Source organism: Chiloscyllium punctatum, chromosome 7 (assembly GCF_047496795.1).
Source record: "Chiloscyllium punctatum isolate Juve2018m chromosome 7, sChiPun1.3, whole genome shotgun sequence".
NCBI lineage: Eukaryota > Metazoa > Chordata > Chondrichthyes > Orectolobiformes > Hemiscylliidae > Chiloscyllium > Chiloscyllium punctatum.
This window is the reverse complement of record NC_092745.1, coordinates 109,852,704-109,873,223: the sequence shown is the minus strand read 5'-3', so window position 1 is coordinate 109,873,223 and position 20,520 is coordinate 109,852,704. Positions and strand designations below refer to the sequence as shown.

At 45.0% G+C, this 20,520-nt stretch overlaps 1 protein-coding gene across 3 annotated transcripts in view; it reads left to right on the top strand.

Moving 5' to 3' along the window:
• The first annotated feature begins 6,426 nt into the window (after positions 1-6,426).
• The window catches only part of LOC140480036 (phospholipid phosphatase-related protein type 4-like), an 89,797-nt gene continuing 75,703 nt past the window's right edge, over positions 6,427-20,520 (top strand). For 2 of the 3 annotated variants that reach the window (XM_072574582.1, XM_072574581.1), the window contains exon 1: positions 6,427-7,017. In XM_072574582.1, coding sequence (XP_072430683.1) covers positions 6,940-7,017 — 78 coding nt within the window. In that variant the 5' untranslated portion in view covers positions 6,427-6,939. The remainder of the gene's footprint in view (positions 7,018-20,520) is intronic. The other variant, XM_072574580.1, reaches the window with a different exon arrangement.

The following is a 20,520-nucleotide window of genomic DNA, read 5'->3' as shown; positions in this document are numbered from 1 at the left end:
ATTCAACCTGCAAGGATTTGGGGGAAAAGGCAGGAAAAACTGCCAGTGTCTCAGCTGTTGTAAGAAGCTGTTCTGAAGTGTGGTTCTCACTGCGACAATGTGTTGACACTCCAAGAAGAAGATAATGGAATGCATGTACACTATCTAGCCATGCCTAGAGAGTCAAGAACACTGCTGGAGATTGTTACCTTCAGAGAAAAAGACTTACTTTTAGGAATAGAATGAATATGGTTTTGACGTAGATGATCAGCCATAATCTAGTATGTTGGAGCAGGCTGAACAGCCTACCTCTGCACTTATGTTCCTATGAAATACTTTATGGGTGGAATGAAGTTGTGGGGGGTGCAGGGGAGGGGGGGGGGGGAAGTATAGTGGTATATGGAGTTAATAGAATTTTGCTAAGAGCTAGACTGGTTCCAGTCAGTCCTGTCCAACTGTGACTCTCTGAATAGTGTACAAATGTTTACAATAAAGAATAAATTAATAGTTTATAAATATTCCTTGGCTGACCATGGTATATTGGGCAGATTTCCTCTATCCAAAGCTCCCAGAATCTGTTCATGTTATTTTTGCACTCAGCAGCCCTGTGAAACAAAAATATTCTTCAAATCAGTCTAAAGAGCTAAACTTGGCTTGTATGTCAAAGGTAATGCTTCAAACTAATTTTAAAGGAGCCATTGGTAGCATGGAGGGCCTGGCAGTGAAGGTTATATTGGGTATTTGCGACGAATTGTAAACTAAAAGAAAACATATAACCTTTTTAGAGGCAGAATGTTGCATGATTGAGGTAATAACTGATCAGAATTTCTTTTAAAAATTCATAAAAACATAATGTGCAGTGTAAGACAAATCCTGATCCCCAAAAGTTCCATTTTTTTCCCGAAGTGCACAAATTAACGAACTGGAATAATGAAAGTGCATAAAGAGAACAGGAAGTTAGGGACATTAAAAGGAGCTACCATTGAGGAACAGAGTGGTGAGCATGTAAAACATAACAATGACACTATCCCTACTTCACACCTAAGTACAATGCCAAGCTGCATTAGTAGTTGAAGGTTAGCTCAATTAACTGACTGGCTGCTCTGGTATTGGAGAGTGATACCAACAGCAACGGTTCCATTCCCGCATCAGTTGAAGTTAGTACAAGGGATTCTTCTCAAGATTTGCCTGAGGTGTGGTGACTCTCCAACGAGAAGCCTGTCGTTACCTGATGTAGCAATATCACCTTACTTTCATCACGAACATATATGTTGCCCCTTCATCCTCTAGTTATTGGTTATAAAACTATATTTCCTTTTTATGAGCCAGGACTCATACATTACAAGACTCCACTTGATTTCTTAACAGAAGTGGCACAGTGGTTAGCACTGCTGCCTCACAGTGCCAGAGACCCAGGTTCAATGCCCATCTTGTTGGGCCGAAAGGCCTGTTTCCACACTGTAAGTAATCTACTCTTTAAAAAAAGTATCGCCTCTCCCTAACAGGAATCAATATTAAATAACGCCACCAACAAAGAAGTGTTTATAATGTTAAAGTTTTCATATTGTTCCAGTTAGTTTCTGTCCAATTTCATACATGTTAATAATGCCCATGACCTCCCATGAGCAGTTTGTATCTGTAAGTAATTTAATTAAATTCAAGCAAACACTATCCTCAGAAAGGTAAAAACAATGACTGCAGATGCTGGAAACCAGACTCTGGATTAGTGGTGCTGGAAGAGCACAGCAGTTCAGGCAGCATCCAAGTAGCTTCGATATCTTGGATGCTGTCTGAACTGTGTGCTCTTCCAGCACCACTAATCCACTATCCTCAGAAAGCAAAGTGTGTGTATCTCTGAGTGATGATGAACGGGACTTCTCACCGTGCAGGGATCAGATTCCCACAGGAATAAACTGTATGTGTGTGCTTGTGTGTATGTCTATGTTTTAAATAAAATCTTCGGGACCATACTGTATAACCTTAGAAGTCAGACGGTTCAAAACAGTCCGTGACCTATTTGCAGGTGTTTTCCCAGTAGGATATTAAAACGAGCCAGTTCCCGACGCTCTTAAAAATGGAATTTCCGAAGCTTTGAGATTTAGACACACACATTACGTCTTGCTTTTATAAGTGGTGATGTAAGTAATTCTGTCCACGCGCTGCTTTGAAGAAATGTGAGCGTCTCTGTTGGTAAATTCTGGATTAGTGGTGCTGGAAGAGCACAGCAGTTCAGGCAGCATCCAAGGAGCAGCCCTACACGTCGATTTCGCTGCTCCTTGGATGCTGCCTGAACTGCTGTGCTTTTCCAGCACCACTAATCCAGAATCTGGTTTCCAGCATCTGCAGTCATTGTTTTTACTCCGTTGGTAAATTGCTCCATGCAAAAGTTCCCCAACACACAAAGGGAGGCGAGTTTGATTTCAGTTCAAGTCTTCAACATCTGGCATTTTCAAGGTCTGGGGCTACCTTCCATTGGTAGGTGTATCCAGGATATAGCGATTGGGATTTCCGTCCAGATACTGGAGGAAGAGGAATGTTTTGAACATGAGACAAAGCGGCCAGGGTAGCCCACAGTGAATCTGCGATTATCTTCCGCATTACTTTGTGTAGGTTGTTCTTTTAAAGCAAGCAGACGCTGGTCTCCAACCAATCACATCTTCAGCCCTTTGCTGTAAGGACTGGGAAGAGAAGTGTTTGCTCAAAGTAAGTCAGATCCCCGCCCCAATTTAACATTGTGAGTGGATGAGTTTTGAGTTAAAATCCGGAGAATGCTTCGTTTTTACGTACTTTGCCCGAACCACAAACAGTGCCAAACTTGATTGGACAATGCTGCAACGTGAGGACGAGTAGGGCTCTTCTGGCGCAGTGGTAGTGTCTTTACCTGTAGAGGCCAAGTCCCACCTGCACCAGTGGTGTAGCAGAAAATAAAATATGAAACAATAAAAAGGGTCACTGGACTCGAAACGTTGACTTTGCTTTCACTCCATATAGAGCTGAAAAATGTGTTGCTGGAAAAGCGCAGCAGGTCAGGCAGCATCAAAGGAGCAGGAGAATCGACGTTTCAGGCATAAGCCCTACTTCAGGAATGAGGAGGGTGTGCCAAGCAGGCTAAGATAAAAGGTAGGGAGTAGGGACTTGATGGGTGGAAGGAGGTTAAGGAGAGGCTGATAGGCCAGAGAGGGGTTGGGGGCGGAGAGGTTGGGAAGAAGATTGCAGGTCAATAAGGCGGTGCTGAGTCCAAGGGTTGGGACTGAGAAAAGGTGGGGGAAGGGGAAATGAGGAAGGTGGAGAAATCTGCATTCATTCCTTGTAGTTGAAGGTTCCTAGACGGAAGATGAGGCACTATTCCTCCAGGTGTCGTGTTGCCATGGTCTGACAGTGGAGGAGGCCAAGGACCTGCATGTCCTTGGCGGAGTGGGAGGAGGAGTTAAAGTGTTCAGCCACAGGGCGGTTGGGTTGGTTGGTACGGGTGTCCCAGAGGTGTTCTCTGCAATTAGGCGGCCTGTCTCCCCAATGTATAGGAGGCCACATCGGGTGCAGCAGATGCAGTAAATGATGTGTGTGGAGGTGCAGGTGAATTTGTGATGGATACGGAAGGATCCCTCGGGGCCTTGGAGGGAAGTGAGGGGGGAGGTGTGGGCGCAAGTTTTGCATTTCTTGCGGTTGCAGGAGAAGGTGCCGGGAGTGGAGGTTTGGTTCGTGGGGGGTGTGGACCTGACGGGGGAGTCGCGGGGGGAATGGTCTTTCTGGAATGCTGATAGGGGAGGGGAGGGAATTATATCCTTGGTGGTGGGGTCTGTTTGGAGGTGGCGGAAATGACGAAGGATGATACAATGTATCTGGAGGTTGGTAGGTGGTAGGTGAGGACCAGTGGGGTTCTGTCCTGGTGGCAATTGGAGGGGAGGGGTTCAAGAGCGGAGGAGCGGGAAGTGGAGGAGATGCGGTGGAGAGCATCATCAACTACGTCTGAGGGGAAATTGCGGTCTTTGAAGAAGGAGGCCATCTGGGTTGTTCGGTGTTGGAATTGGTCCTCCTGGGAGCAGATGCGGTGGAGACGAAGGAATTGGGAATATGGGATGGTGTTTTTACAGGGGGCAGGGTGGGAGGAGGTGTAATCTAGGTAGCTGTGGGAGTCGGTTGGTTTATAGTAAATGTCCATGTTGAGTCAGTCATCCGAGGTAGAAATGGAGAGGTCTAGGAAGGGGAGGGAGGAGTCTGAGACGGTCCAGGTAAATTTGAGGTCGGGGTGGAAGGTGTTGGTAAAGTGGATGAACTGTTCAACCTCCTCAGACTCCTTGCATCCACACCTCCCCCCTCACTTCCCTCCAAGGCCCCAAGGGATCCTTCCATATCCATCACAAATTCACCTGCACCTTCACACACATCACTTACTGCATCCGCTGCACCCGATGTGGCCTCCTATACATTGGGGAGACAGGCCGCCTACTTGCGGAACGTTTCAGAGAACACCTCTGGGACACCCGGATCAACCAACCCAACCACCCCGTAGCTCAACACTTCAACTCCCCCTCCCACTCCACCAAGGACATGCAGGTCCTTGGCTTCCTCCATCGCCAGACCATGGCAACACAATGGCTGGAGGAAGAGCGCCTCATCTTCTGCTTAGGAACCCTCCAACAACAAGGGATGAATGCAGATTTCTCCAGCTTCCTCATTTCCCCTCCCCCCACCTTTTCTCAGTCCCAACCCTTGGACTCAGCACCGCCTTCTTGACCTGCAATCTTCTTCCCGACCTCTCCGCCCCCAACCCCTCTTCAGCCTATCACCCTCTCCTTAACCTCCCTCCACCTATCGCATTCCCAATGCCCCTCCCCCAAGTTCCTCCTTCCTACCTTTTATCTTAGCCTGCTTGGCACACCCTCCTCATTCCTGAAGTAGGGCTTATGCCCAAAACGTCGATTCTCCTGCTCCTTTGATGCTGCCTGACCTGCTGCGCTTTTCCAGCAACACATTTTTCAGCTCTGATCTCCAGCATCTGCAGTCCTCACTTTCTCTCCATATATGCTGCCAGACATGCTGAGTTTCTCCAGCAATTCCTGTTTGTGTGTCAAAGCATGTCTGGACAGATGGATTCATCACAAGTGGCTTTTTGCGGCGTTGTGGTAATATCCTTAACTCTGAGCCAGGAGGCCTGTGTTCAATCTTACCTGTCAAAATATTTCTGGGCAGGTTAATTGGAAATATCTATGAAAACGTTGCTAAATAATGATGCTGTAGATTAGATTCCTTTAGGCCCATTTCCTTCTGACTACTACACTTAACATTATAGGCAATTTGGCATGGCCAATTCACTTGACCTATAGAAGGAAATCCACACAGTCGCGGGGAGAATGTGCAAACCCCACACAGACAGTCACCCGAAGCTGGGATCGAACCTGGGCTCTTTATTAGTGCTATGAGGCAGCAGTGCTAACTACCGAACCATAATATGCATGCTTTTTAATAAGGAGAAAGTGAGGGCTGCAGATGCTGGAGATCAGAGTCCAGAGTGTGTTGCTGGAAAAGCACAGCTGGTCAGGCAGCATCCGAGTAGCATGAGAATGGACGTTTCGGATATAAGCCTGATAAAGGAACTTATGCCTGAAGCGTCGATTCACCTGCTCTTTGGATCGTGCCTGACCTGCTGTTCTTTTCCAGCGTCACACTTTTCAACAACTTGCTATGGGTGTGTGAACCAGGTGGGACTTGAGTGGTCTCGCCCAGAGGAATCGTGTCTGTGCACCACTGGAATAAATACATGAGCAGTAATTACCACTCACCTATTGTACTCTATGCTACTTTCTCCCCATCCCCACCCTCCTCTAGCTTATCTCTCCACCCTTCAGCCTCTCTGCCTTTATTCCTGATGCTTTTGCTTAAACGTCGATTTTACTGCTCCTGGGATGCTGCCTGAACTGCTGTGCTCTTCCAGCACCACTAATCCAGAATCTGGTTTCCAGCATCTGCAGTCATTGTTTTTACCTAGTAATTACCGCCTGTCGACATTAAATGTTTTCAGTGGACTGGCGTTGTTACTGAAACAATTCAGCTGCTCCTGCTTCACCTGGGGTCCGTGTGTGTGTGTGTCAGAAAAACAATATCGAGGTAGCGAAATGGTAAAGAAACTTCTCTGGGTCCCACTTGGGTTTGAGGTACACGACCAAGTGGCACAGGACTCACTTGGAGCTAGCATAACTCCTGTACCTGCACAGCGTGCCTGCCTCTGAAGAAAACACTGCGGGATGCCAAGGTCGGAAGCTGCGGGGCGGAGCGGTTTCAAGGGATTTGGGGACTGCTGTGTTTTCTTTGAAATCTCACTTTAAAAAAAAATTCCTAAACCTGACTATTGAGGATACACTGTCATGTGAGTCTGCCTCCTGGGCTCATGGAGGTAGCCTTGTTCGGTCTGGTCACGTTGCTGTGATGCTTTCTTGTGTTCCGCCCCCCAGCCTGTAACGGACGTGAAAGGCGCCACATAAAGGCAAGTCGGGGTGGGTTGACATGAGCCAACAGGGCGACACATTCCTATAGCGTCGGTGCCTGTTGGGTGTCACGCTGCGCCTTTCCAAGCGGTCAGAGCCGCGATGTGGGGCGGCCAGGGCAGCTTTTGGTGACGCGCTGTTCCCCTGTGTGCTAACTTCTGGGATTTAATATGCACGGTTCAATAATTGGAGCGTCTTAACGCTGCAGGAGGGGCAACAAAAAAAAAGCCCCACCACACACAGAATCAGCGGCAGGCAAAGAAACGGTGCGAGTCTGGGGAAGCTGGCAATGTGCGGTCGAACCTGTCGGACCACATTACTGCTGTCCCTCTGCCCGTGGATCTGCGCAGCCTGACTGAGAGGGGCGAGACTTGTTGGAGGCAACAGCCAGGGAAGGGAATGGAAGGCAGCCAGGCAGCCTGAGCTTCCCTGGGAGATTGTGCCAAGCGTGTGTCGGGAGAGGGCTCGAAGATCCAACATGTCTTCGAAGGAGAGGCAGAAAGGGAGGCTGACCAAGGACAGCGTGACGCTGCTGCCCTGTTTTTACTTCGTGGAGGTAAGTGCACGCCCAGGTAAGACCGTCCCCACTGCTGGAACTTCCAAACAGTGGCATTGCCAGCCCCGTGTTAATTCAGTCAAGGATGCTCGGTCTCCGGTTCCCCCCCTCCCCAGCAACCCCCACAACCCCATCAAATGGGTAAAGCCAAGTGTATTCCTCAACGTTAGATCATGTATGGGAATCACGTTCACTGGGGTGGGAAGTGTATTCAGCCAGCCGGCTGAATCAACTCATCGAGGGCGAGCGTCCAAGAAAGGGACCCACGGCACAATATTTACAGCTTTCTCCTTCCAGTTGTTCCCACAAATGTTGCAATTGTTGGGCTGATGAATGACAGTTGTGAAAACAAAATGCACGGTCACGCCAGATTAATATTTGCATACTGAACGATTGACTTGTGAACACTGCAACGTGACACTGTTCTCTCCCTGCTCTTAACACCGTCCTGGATTAGATTTATTTCACAAAAAATGAAAACTCACCATTGGATGTTATATTGCAATGTAGAACTAAACATGCCCTCCTTCAAATTCAATAAAACAGCAAATCTCCAGGAACGATTGTGAGCGTGAGAGGTAGCTTAACATACATTGCTTTTATGTCATATTGTGAATAATAGAATGGAACTGGATTGGCTGTGTATGATAAACCCATTATGGCCCAGAATGGATGGGAGAGTAATGGGGATCTCTGGACACCTGTCCTTGTTGGTTCATTAAAAGTCCAGCAATTTGCATAGAAGGTCAGGTTCGCCAGAAATTGCTGGGTGCTTTGCCCTGGCCCTCCCTTGGCGTTGTGCATCGTGCAATTGCTGTATTTCCGCCGTCAATACGAGCGACGCTCGTCAATGCTTTGAAGTGCTGACAGTTCGGGTCCGAAGGGCCCTGCAGTTTCACTCGAACTTGGAGGCTCAAAAAGGAACAATGGTCTAACCTAATGGATGCAGTCATTGTTCCTAAATGTTATACAACTGGACATTTTCTCACTATTTAAAAAAAATCTGTATTCATCATTATCTCTCTTTCCCCATCCTTACTTTTCATCAAACTGACTCAATTGATTGGACTTCCTGTTCTATTGTTTGCTCAGTTAAATTCTTCACTGTTGAGGAAATGAACCTAAGGATCAAAATGTCTATTGACATCTCTGCATCATGTCCAACTCCAATATCCAGTAATTTGAGGCAACAAAACAATCCAATCTGAAGGGTGAAGGAAAATCCAGTTCTCAGCAGATATCCTGAGGTGTGGCCCTCCACCCATTCCTGGGCCATCCTTGTAAAAGATGCCATGAATGTGAGTTAGTATTCCCAGTGTGGTGAGTAACAAGGATACCATATGTTCAACAAGAGCACCCAAATTATTTCATTCCAGTTAAAAGAACATTCTCAACCCTTTGCATCGATTAAAACAAGCTAGTCACAGAAACTTCCCTTCATTGTGTGCCTCAGCTTTTGATATCTTCCCATCACAGATGAGTACCTGATAGTGATGGGAAAAAGAAATTGATGCTCTCACTAGGATTTTTTTGTGAAAGAGCAGAAATAGCCTTTCAATTTTCAATTCTGTTCTGAGACATGTCTCCAATGGTCTTAAATTCTTAACAATAGAATTTGCTGAAGATTGGAGATATTCCAATGATGATCTACTGTGTGGAAATACCCCAATTTTAATGTTTGGTATCAAGGTATTTCACTTTGAGTTATAAAAAATGAAACTGCAACAATCCTACTGAACCATAGAGTAATTTTGTCATTAGAGAAAAGACAACCGGCGCGCTTAATCTGAGGGGAATGACACCTCAGGCAATGGGAGAGGTTGAGATAGAAAATCCTTCATGATAATGTCAGCCAGTGTGGGAATTGAGCCTGTGTAGTTGGCACAGCTCTGCACTGCAAACAAATCAACTGAGCTAATCAACCAATTATACAATGCTGCGTGAGTCCATCCATTTCTTTGCTGTTATACTTAAGTTCTTGCAGTCAATTATATTGACAGTCACTTTCAAAGTTAGAAATCACACATCACCAGGTTATAGTCCAACAGGTTTATTTGGATATACAAGCTTTTGGAGCACTACTTCCAAATAAACCTGCTGGACTATAACCTGGTGTTGTGTGACTTTTAACTTTGCCCACCCCAGTCCAACACTGGCATCTCCACATCATGACTGCAGGTGTGGTAATGTCACAAAACAATTTCAGTTTTGCGTCAGTGCCAAGTTTGAGACCCATTTGAAGGGTCGAATGCAGTGTGCATTTTCTAGATTTGACAGACTAAAAAATCCAAGTTGGGCATTCTACAAAGAAGATGAAATTTGCCTTGAATTTCTGGGTGAGCTGACTCTTCCTCCAGAGGGTAACACCTGATGTATAATAGGACTTTACCTGTCAGTGATGAAAGTGAAATTCCATGGTGGTTCCCACAACTCAAGTGAATTATTTTAGTTTTCAGAAATTGGACAACATTGACATTCTTGAGTAAAGAATGAGCTGGGATAAAATGGCCATCAGCATTCCATCATGGCATTACCCCTACTAGATCCTTTTGGACATATTTAGAGGCAAAAGTGTTGTAAAACTTAGTTGCCAGATGCTTGACATATTTGTCAATATATTGGGCTTCTCATGTATGTGCATTGATTAAGTGGGCTGTTCTCTCATCAGTGCACCTATAGAATCTGATACTCATCCATTGACTGAATGGAAGACTCCATCCCTTGAGGTAGTCATTGCACTACATCAGTTTAATGCAGCATAGAATATAAATTCAATGTCATGTCAATTCACTTTGTAAAAGTGCTCAAGGAGTCTAATGAACCCTATTTCCCACATATACAGGTTTCTCCACACCATTATATTACATGAGCTCAGGTGTTCCCCTCCCCTTTTATAAATATTTAATTTCATGACTGTTGAGAGTGAACTATGCCCACATTTTATGGATAAGCAAGTCCATAGCTCTCTCCTGACAAGTCTATTATAGTTCCTACCAAGCAGTAAGCAACACCAACTTGCAATAAAGATGCTGCATAAATATAATGAAACATCCTAAGGCACTTCCATGCAGCATTATAAAACAAAGCGTGATATTGAGCCACGTAAGACGACATTAGGTCATACAAGCAAAAGCTTAGTCACAGAGAAAGATTTTAAGAAATATCTTTAATGCAGGAAATCAGTGTAAGATTAGAGAGATGGAAAAAATGATATTACAGAACATGGTACTGAATAATGGCATAATTATAATGTGGAATGCAATGGAGGCTAGAATCAGAGGAGCAGAGATATTGTTTGAGGTTGTGGAGCTGGACTAGAGTACAAAGTTAGAGAGGACAAGGTTGTGGAGGGATTTAAAACTAAGGATATAGGTTGTCAAGTACAAGGCTGATGCAGGATATGTTTCCTTCCAGTTAAAAAGCAGGAAGCAGAGTTTTGAATGGCCTCAAGTTTTGAGAGCTAGGTTATGATAGATCTGCCAGCAGCCTGTTGGTACAGTTGCGTCTAGGGATAATTAAAACATAAATAATGGTTCCAACAGCAGATGATGAGCTGAGATAGGAGTGTACTAAGAAGGTGGTAATATTGGTCTTTATAATAACACAAATATGCAGTTGGAAACTCATTGAGAGATCAAATGTGACATCAAAGTCGTGATTAGACTGTCTTAATGTAGACTGTTGTGTGAGAGAGGAGTGCGGGGGTGGGGGTTAGTCAGCTAGTGAATAGAGCTTAGAGCAAGGACCAAAAACAATGAGTACAAGCCCTCCCAGCAGGTGGATGAGAAATGGAAGAGGCCAAGGAAGATCCTTGTAGATGCTGGAAGTGACGGTGCAGGAGCAAAAAAAAGCCACTGAAAGTGATTGTTGAGCTATGATTGGAAGTATTGAATGAAAATGTAATTCGCCCAAACTGGGGGGACTATTTCAGACCAATAGCTTCAATACACCACTAAACTCATCCCACCGCAATAAATTCTCCACCATCCTGACCTCAATAAAAGTAACAGAACAACCTGAGAAGTATCATACATGGCATAAAGTACAAAGTTTGTGTCTATTTTCTCTATCCAAATACAATTATAAATACAGAACTTGCATTGCTGCAAAACAGTAGGAGATTCTAATCATCATAAACTGTGTGGTACAATTTGAGTGTGAAATCAACTGAAGTGCACTTTGAGTTATATAACAGTTGGAAGCTGAAGCCAGTATGTGGCAGCTCCTGGAGGTTCTTTGAATGATGCTGCCACTTAGATGGTGATTTCTATTCTGAAATTATTTTCAATCAGGTGTGGGCCACTTCTGGGAAGTAATTGCACATCACTCCAGCATTGCACCTGCTTTACTATAACTGCAGCCAGACTAATCTAGAACATGTACATGTTTAATTTGATCATCTTTAAAGATAGCAGATAACTGGGGGCGGGGGGGAGGTGGTGGTGGTGGTGTAATGGGGATATACTGAGTGGAAGTCTGAATGCAGAAGCAACTGTAGTGTGGCCTGATGAAGTTGACACAGAACATACATATGTCAGTTGTCTGTTGCTATTGATCAGTAGCAGGTAATGTTACATAATGGCTTAAACCTGTTGTAAAACAACTTCTTAGGTCACTCAAAGCCTTAGGGCAGGAGGTAGCACAGTGGTAACAGCTCTAGTCTAGTAGGTTAACCAGGTTAATATTCAGGGGACATGGGATTGTCTCCCACAGTAGATGGTGACATTTGAATTCAGTCAAAAATCTGGAATAAAAAGCTAGTCTAAAATCCATCTGGTGCATTAATACCCTTTAGGAAAGGAAATTTGCTGTCCTTGCCTGGTCTGGCCTGCATGTGACTCCAGATCTACAGCAATGTTGTTGACTGTTAACTGCCCTCTGGACAATTAGTGATGGGGAATAGCCCGCAACACTGACATCTCATGAATGCATTTTAAAAATGCTGCTTTGAAAATCTTTTGTGCCTATGTTCTGACATTTTACTTGAAGTTTAAAGTGACAGTTTCACTCTGTCAGACTTGGTGTCTTGTTAATTCTTGCCGTACATTATGAGCAGTAGCATCCTTTGTAAATTGGGACCATTAGAGAAGGAGCAGGCCTTTTAGCCCCTCAGGCATGTTGAGCCTTTCAATTTGATGATGGCTACCCTGTACCGTAGCTTCATTAACTCACTTTTACTGCTAATCCCATGATGCCTTGACCCAAAATATGTCTATTGCTCTCAGTCTTGACAATTTTAATGCAGCCTTTGGCGAAGTAAGCTCCAGATTTATGCTGTGATTTGTGTGGAAAAAGTGCAACCTGATTTCACACTAAATGGTTGCACTCTAATTTCCTGAGTGCCTACGTGTTTTCTGGACTCCCCATTAAGGAGAAATGGAATCTTTGTATCTACCTAGAAGATCCTTTTGACAATTTTAAACAAATTAACTTGCTTACCCTGCAACTTTCTGAATGAGCTGTCTTATACATCTGCAATTCTGTATGTTATCTGACAAATTTCAGCTTTATCTGAGGCAGAAGGGTTTTACTGTACTTCACATCTCCAAGTATCATCCAACTATCTCGGGACCTAGTGGTACATTTACACTGCCTCACAAATACAGTGTAAGAATTACATTGAAAGAAAACTTCCTCCAGATGCACCATGGGCTAGAGATGTGTTAATTCTCAGGAATTGGGATTGTTGCTCCACACTCAAGAGGAAGACCTGTCTCAGAGAGCTGCTGGCTAATCAGTCCCAGTAGCGCCACCATCAGCAGTGTCCACGGTTGGGATTGCAAGCAGCCCAACAGTCTTATGTACCAGAGCTCCAGGACTCAGTAGATGCAAGTTTTTGTAGCAAGGTCAGGAGGGAATGCCAGGGGGTGGTGGTGGGAGGGAACTAGTGGTGTGATGATGAGGCTATGTGGGGAGGGTGTACTCAGCTGGGTGACAGGTTGGTTGCAGACCTGGAGTGAAAGGGAAGCCAATTTGGAGAAAGGGCCTGTACTGGAAAATTTCTTTACCATTATCCCTCACAAGGCTCACGCAAGATAATTTTCTGGGCTGCTCAATCCTACATCCCTGAACTCCTTCCAGCATCTAAAAGATCATGGCCAATGGGAATCAGCCTTGAAGTGGCTAATAATTGACCACTTAAGGACCTCAGATTGGGTGAGGAACTGCTGACTGTACTCGGCCTTGCCTGATTCCTCCAGTAAATTGCAGAGCAAAGGACATCCACCACGAAAAACTGGCAGGCACTCTCATGCTCCTGAAAACCTGTTGGCTTTGGAACATAAAATTCCTCGCTAGATCGAACATAGAAAAGTACAACACAGAACAGGCCCTTCGGCCTATGATATTGTGCAAAGGATTACTCCTAATCTAAAATAAAATAACCTAACCTACACACCCCTCAATTGACTGATGTACATGTGCATGTCCAGCAGTCATAGAGTCATAAAGTCACCAGGGAAAAGACTTTACCTATTTATCCTACCCATACCCCTCATAATTTTGTAAACCTCTATAAGGTCACCCCTCAGCTTCCGACGCTCCAGGGAAAACACCCCCAGCCTGTTCAGCCTCTCCCTGTAGCTCAGATCCTCCAACCCTGGCAATATCCTTGTAAATCTTTTCTGAACCCTTTCAAGTTTCACAATATCTTTCCAATAGGAAGGGGACCAGAATTGCACACAGTATTCCAACAGTGGCCTAACCAATATCCTGTACAGCCGCAACATGACCTCCCAACTCCTGTAGGAGAAAGTGAGGACTGCAGATGCTGGGGATCAGAGCTTGAAAATGTGTTGCTGGAAGAGCGCAGCAGGTCAGGCAGCATCAAAGGAGAAGGAGAAACAACATTTCGGGCCTAAGCCCTTCTTCAGGAATGAGGAGGGTGTGCCAAGCAGGCTAAGATAAAAGGTAGGGAGGAGGGACTTGGGGGAAGGGTGTTGGGAATGCGATAGGTGGAAGGAGGTTAAGGTGAGGGTGATGGGCCTGAGAGGGGGTGTGGGCGGAGAGGTCGGGAAGAAGATTGCAGGTCAAGAAGGCAGTGCTAAGTCTGAGGGTTGGGACTGAGATAAGGTGGGGGGAGGGTAAATGAGGAAGCTGGAGAAACCTGTTTCATCCCTTGTGGTTGGAGGGTTCCTAGGCGGAAGATGAGTCACTCTTCCTCCAGGTGTCATGTTGCCATGGTCTAGCGATGGAATTAAACTCCATCTGCCACTTCTCAGCCCATTGGCCCATTGGTCCAGATCCTGTTGTAATCTGAGGTAACTCTCTTCGCTGTCCACTACACCTCCAATTTTGGTGTCATCTACAAACTTACTAACTGTACCGCTTATGCTCACATCCAAATAATTTATGTAAATGACAAAAAGTAGAGGACCCAGCACCGATCCTTGTGGCACTCCACTGGTCACAGGCCTCCAGTCTGAAAAACAACCCTCCACTACCATCCTCTGTCTTCTGCCTTTGGGCCAGTTCTGTATCCAAATGGCTAGTTCTCCCTGTATTCCATGAGATCTAACCTTGCTAATCAGTCTCCCATGCGGAACTTTGTCGAACGCCTTACGGAAGTCCATATAGATCACGCTTAAATGTCCCTAATGACTCTTCTTTCACCACCATTGCTGGCAATGCAATCCACACATTCAAAACTCTCTGCATAAAGAACCTAACTCTCACGTCTCCTCTATACCTTCTACCTAAACCCTTAAAACTATGATCTTGTGTGGCAGTCAATCCTGCCCTGGGGAAACGTCTCTGGCTATTGACTCTATCCATGCCTCTCATTACCTTGTATACCTCGATCAGATCACCTCTCTTCCTCCGTCTCTCCAGAGAGAAAAGTCTGAGCTTAGTCAACCTTTCTTTTTTAAGACAAGCCCTCCAATCCAGGCAGCATCCTGGTAAACCTTCTTTGCACCCTCTCCAAAGTCTCCGCATCTTTCCTATAATAGGACAACCAGAACTGGACACAATATTCCAAGTGTGGTCTCACCAGGATTTTGTAGAACTGCAGCAAAACCTCATGGCTCTTAAACACGATCTCCTGTTAATGAAAGCCAAGACACCACATGCTTTCTTAATAACCCTATTCACTTGGTGGCAACATTGAGGGATCTGTGCACTTGAACACCAAGATCCCGCTGTTCCTCCACACTGCCAAGAATCCTGTCTTTAATCCGATATTCAGCATTCTGGTTTGACCTTCCAAAATGCATCATTTCGCATTTATCCAGGTTGAACTTCATCTGCCATTTCTCAGCCCAGCTCTGTATCCTGTCAATGTTGCGCTGCAGCCTGCAACAGCCTTTGATACTATCAATGGCACCTCCAACCTTTTTGTCATCAGCAAATTTACTAACCCACCTCCTCATCCAAGTCATTTATAAAACCTACAAACAGCAGAGGCCCAAGAACAGAGCCCTGCGGGACACCAGTCACCACTGATCTCCAGGCAGAATACCTTCCATCTACAACCACTCTCTGCCTTCTGTCAGCCAACCAATTCTGAATCCAGACAGCCAAGTCTCCCTGTATCCCATACCTCCTGACTTTATGAATGAGTCTACCATGGGAAACCTTATCAAATGCCTTGCTGAAGTCCATATACACCTCAACCACTGCCTGACCTTCGTCAATCTGTCTCATCACCTCCTCAAAGAACTTAATAAGATTTGTGAGGCATGACCTGCCCCTCACAATGCCATGCTGACTGCTTTTAATCATGCTATGATTTTACAAATAGTCATAAATCCTATCCCTCAGAATTCTTTCCAAAATTTTCCTGACCACAGATGTGAGACTGACTGGTCTGTAATTGCCAGGGATTTCCCTATTACCCTTCTTGAAAAGAGAAACAACATTCACCTTCCTCCAATCCTCCGGTACGACTCCCATGGAGAGTGAGGAGACAAATATCTTTGCCAGCGGCTTAGCAACCACCTTTCTCACTTGCCGGAGCAACTTAGGATAAATCTGGTCTGGCCCTGGGGACTTACAAATCTTAATGTTTGCCAAAATTTCCAGCACATCAACTTCCTGAATCTCAATCCGTTCAAGCCTGTTTCCCAGCTTCTCAAAGTTCTCATTCACAACAAGGTCCCTTTCCTTAGTGAACACTGAAGCAAAAAACTCATTTAGGGCTTCCCCTATCTGCCCAGACTCCACGCACAAATTCCCTACGCTATACCTGACTGGCCCTACCTTCTCCCTGATCATTCTCTTATTCCTCACATACAAGTAAAATGTCTTTAGGTTCTCCCTTATCCTTCCCTCTCAGTCTTTTCAAGGCCCCTCCTGGCCCTCCTCAGTCCATTTTTGAGCTCCTTTCTAGTAAGCCTGTAATCATCTAAAGCTGTGTAATATAGTTGCTTCCTCCACCTTACCTAAGCTACCTTCTTCCTTTTGACGAGAAGTTCCTCTGTTCTAGTCATCCAAGATTCCTTAATCTTACCCCTTCTTACCTGTCTCAGAGGAACAAATTTATGCATCACTTGCAACAACTGTTCCTTAAACAGTTTCTACGTAGGTTGTCCCCTTTCTGTGGAACAATTGCTCCCAAGCTGTACTTCTCAACTCCTGTCTGATAGCGTCATAATTTGCTTTTCCTCAATTAAATATCTTGCCATGGTAACTGCTCCTTTCCCTCTCCATGGCTTTGGTAAATGTTAGGCAGTTGTGGTCACTGTCGTCAAAGTGTTCTCCCACTGCATGATCTGACATGTGTCCTGGGCTCATTGCTGAGCACCAAGTACAAAATGGCCTCTCTCCTCGTTGGCCTGTCTACATACTGAGTAAGGAAACTCTCCTGAGCACACCTGACAAAAATGGCTCCATCCAAACCATCTGCACTAAGGAGGTTCCAGTCAATATTGGATAAGTTGAAGTCACCCATAACAACAACCTTGCTACAAATCTGGTCTCCTTCCAACCGAAAAGTTGTTGTGAAACTTGAAAGGGTTCAGAAAAGATTTACAAGCATGTTGCCAGGGTTGGAGGATTTGAGCTATAGGGAGAGGTTGAATAGGCTAGGGCTGTTTTCCCTGGAGCGTCGGAGGCTGAGGGGTGACCTTCTAGAGGTTTATAAAATCATGAGGGGCATGGATAGGGTAAATAGGCAAAGTCTTTCCCCTGGTGTGGGGCAGTCCAGAAGTAAAGGGCATACGTTAGAGTGAGAGGGAAAAGATATAAAAGAGACCTAAGGGGCAACTTTTTCATGCAGAAGGTGGTACGAATATGGTATGAGCTGCCAGAGGAAGTGGTAGAGGCTGGTACAATTGCAACACTTAAAAGGCATCTAGATGTGTATATGAATAGGAAGGGTTTGGAGAGATATGGGGCGGGTGCTGGCAGGTGGGACTAGATTGGGTTGGGATATCTGGTCAGCATGGACAAGTTGGACTGAAGAGTCTGTTTCCGTGCTGTACATCTCTATGACTCTACAACTCTATCTGCACTTTTCCAAAATCTGCTGGCCTAAGAGTACTTCAATCTCCCTACTGCTGTTAGGGGGTCTGTAGAAAACCCCTAATGAGGTGGCTGCTTCCTTTCTGTTCCTAACTTCCACCCATACTGACTCAGTAGACGAACCTTCCTCGACAACCTTTGTTTCTGTAGGTGTGACACACTTTCTAATTAGCAATGCCCCCCCCCCACTTTTCTTTTTAGATGTTCTAAACCATGGAACATCTATCAACCATTCCTGCCCCTGTGAAACCCATGTCTCCGTTATGGTCAAAACATCATAGTCCCAAATACTGATCCATGCTCTAAGTTCATCGCTCTTATTTCTGACATTCCTTGCGTTAAAGCAGACACACTTTAACTGATCAGGCAGCATACAAGAAGCAGGAGAATCGACGTTTCAGGCATAAGCCCTTCTTCAGGAAATCCTGCTCCTGCTCCTTGGATGCTGCTTGACCTGCTGTGCTTTTCCAGCAACATAATTTTCAGCTCTGATCTCCAGCATCTGCAGTCCTCACTTTCTCACACTTTAACTGATCCCTTTGTTTCATCATGTGAAAAACCTTCCAATGGATTCACTACATCCTATCACTGCCCGATCTACAACCACCCCTTCTCAGGTATATAGCTCTGGTTCCGACCCTCCCGAACCACACGAGTAAATCTCCCACCCACGACGTTTGTGCCCCTCCAGTTCAGGTGCAACCCATCCTTCATGTACAGATCCCACCTTCCCCAGAAGGCATCCCAATGGTCTAAATATCTGAAGCCCTCCCTCCTGCACCAGCCTCACAGCCACGTGTTAAGCTGCACTCGTTGCCTGTTCCTCACCTCACCATCTTGTGGCACCGGTAGCAAACCTGAGAACATGACTCGAGTTGTCCTGCTCTTTAGCTTCCAACCTAGCTCTCTGTAGTCACTTTTCAGATCCTCCGTCCCTTTCCTGGCTATGCCTTTGGTGCCAATATGTACCACAATTTCTGGCTGCTCACTCTCCCCTGTCGGAACCTTGTAAACCAGATCAGTGACATGCCAGACCCTGGCACCTGGGAGGCAACATACCTTCCGGGAGTCCTGTTTCTGACCACAAAGTCTCCTGTCAATCCGTATAACTATTGAGTCCCCTACCACTAGCGCTTTTCTATTCTCCCCCCTTCCTTCTGAGTCTCAGTGCCACAGGCCTGACAACCATTGCTTTCCCCTGGTAGATTGTCCCCACCAGCAGTATCCAAAATGGTATACTTATTGCTGAAGGGAACGGCCACAGGGGATCCCTGCTCTGTCTGTCAGTTCCCTTTCCTCCCCCTGACTGTAACCCAGCTGTCCTTATCCTGTGTCTGAGGACTGACCACCTCCCTGCACATCTTCTCAATTTATCCCTCAGCCTACTGGATGAATTGCAGTTCATCCAGCTCTAGCTCTAGTTCCCTAACAACACAAACGTACATTTCTCTGTGTGCCTGCAAAATTAAATATAACCTTGCAATAATCTAAGTGCACTATTTCACAAATGAAATTGAGGACTTTAAAAAAAAAGTTGAGAAAACATTCTGGAGAGCACATTATGTTGACATTCTGATTTTAATTTTTAAACAAATTGTACTGTTCTTGCCAGTTTTCAAAAGAATTTGAAAACATAGTGCAAAATTATTTAAACTAATATACTTAGAATTGCATGCTGTAAGAATATTACAAAGAATTAACACATGGAAGTTAAATTCAGCTCTTGGACTTTGATGCCTTTTATTCATATTAAATTTGGTTAATTTTGATAGAAACATGTCGTACCAAAGACAGCTGTTTGTTACATTGTGGCTGTGTAAAGATAGAGTGGTAGAAAGCCATAATAGGTATTGCTTTAAATGCCTGTGTCCTGTAGTTACTAAACTTTCAAAGGGCCACCAGAATCTATGAAGTCAGAAATGTGAAGTTTTTTTTTATGGCGTTGTGCAAAGTGCTATAGTGATGAGGAATAGGATGTGACTCTTGGCGTGTCATAACATCCCCTCCATTCCCCACCTCATTTCCTATGTTAGCTCCTTCCATCAAACAGTGATGTGCCCCCTCCACACCTCTCTCCCCCCCCCCCCCCCCTCAAGGGATGGTTCTGTTCGCTGAGCAGGGAATTTGTGTAGCAGACATTTCGTCCCCTATCTAGGTGACATCCTCAGTGCTTGGGATCCTCCTGTGAAACGTCTGCAACACAAATTCCCAGCTCGGCGAACAGAACCACACAACGAGCACCCAAGCTACAAATCTTCTCCCAAACTTTGAACCCCCCCAAGGGAGTCTTTGGGTTCCCTATATAGTCATAACCCTATCTACAGTCACTTTGATACCAATGTCCATTGACTGAACAGTAATTGCCTGTTTAAGATTCTCAGTTGATATCGGGCTGGGAAGATTGTTCATGAGCCTTCACTTCCTAGAACTAATGGGGGCAGAGATGGAAAGGCAGCAGGGTTCCTAACATACACCCTCTGCTGAACTAAATGGTCCCCATTTCCAAAATTACTAACAACATGAGCATTAAATTTTGTCCACAGACATATTTGGGCACATATTACTTCCTGACACAAGAAAATCTCTGGCTTCTTAGTTAAAGGCCAAATTTTAAGAAGAGTATAAAAACTAAACATAGATGTCAGGAAGGCTCACAACTCTCCATATTCAATTTGTAAGTCAACACTACGCACCATAGATCCTTATCTCAAATTCCCAGAGAGCAGTTTTCAGCTCAATTCTTATTAATTGCACCAGTCTTCCATTCTGCTCTGTACAAGTCATTGCCTCCCACTTGTTAAAGAAAACATCTATGCTAACATCTTAAACAAGTTTTTATGTTTTCTTTTACTAACTGTTTCCTCCCACTCTTCAAATATGGCATTTGTCCATTGTTGTGATCGATCTGTGTTTCTGAGTCTGAATTACTGTGTTAAATGACAGCAGTGCAGCTTACCCATTGTGTTTTGAGGACTAACCTATTTTCTAATCAATCTGTTCAGAGATGCTATTACACACCTTTGGAGCAGGGGGAATTGAACC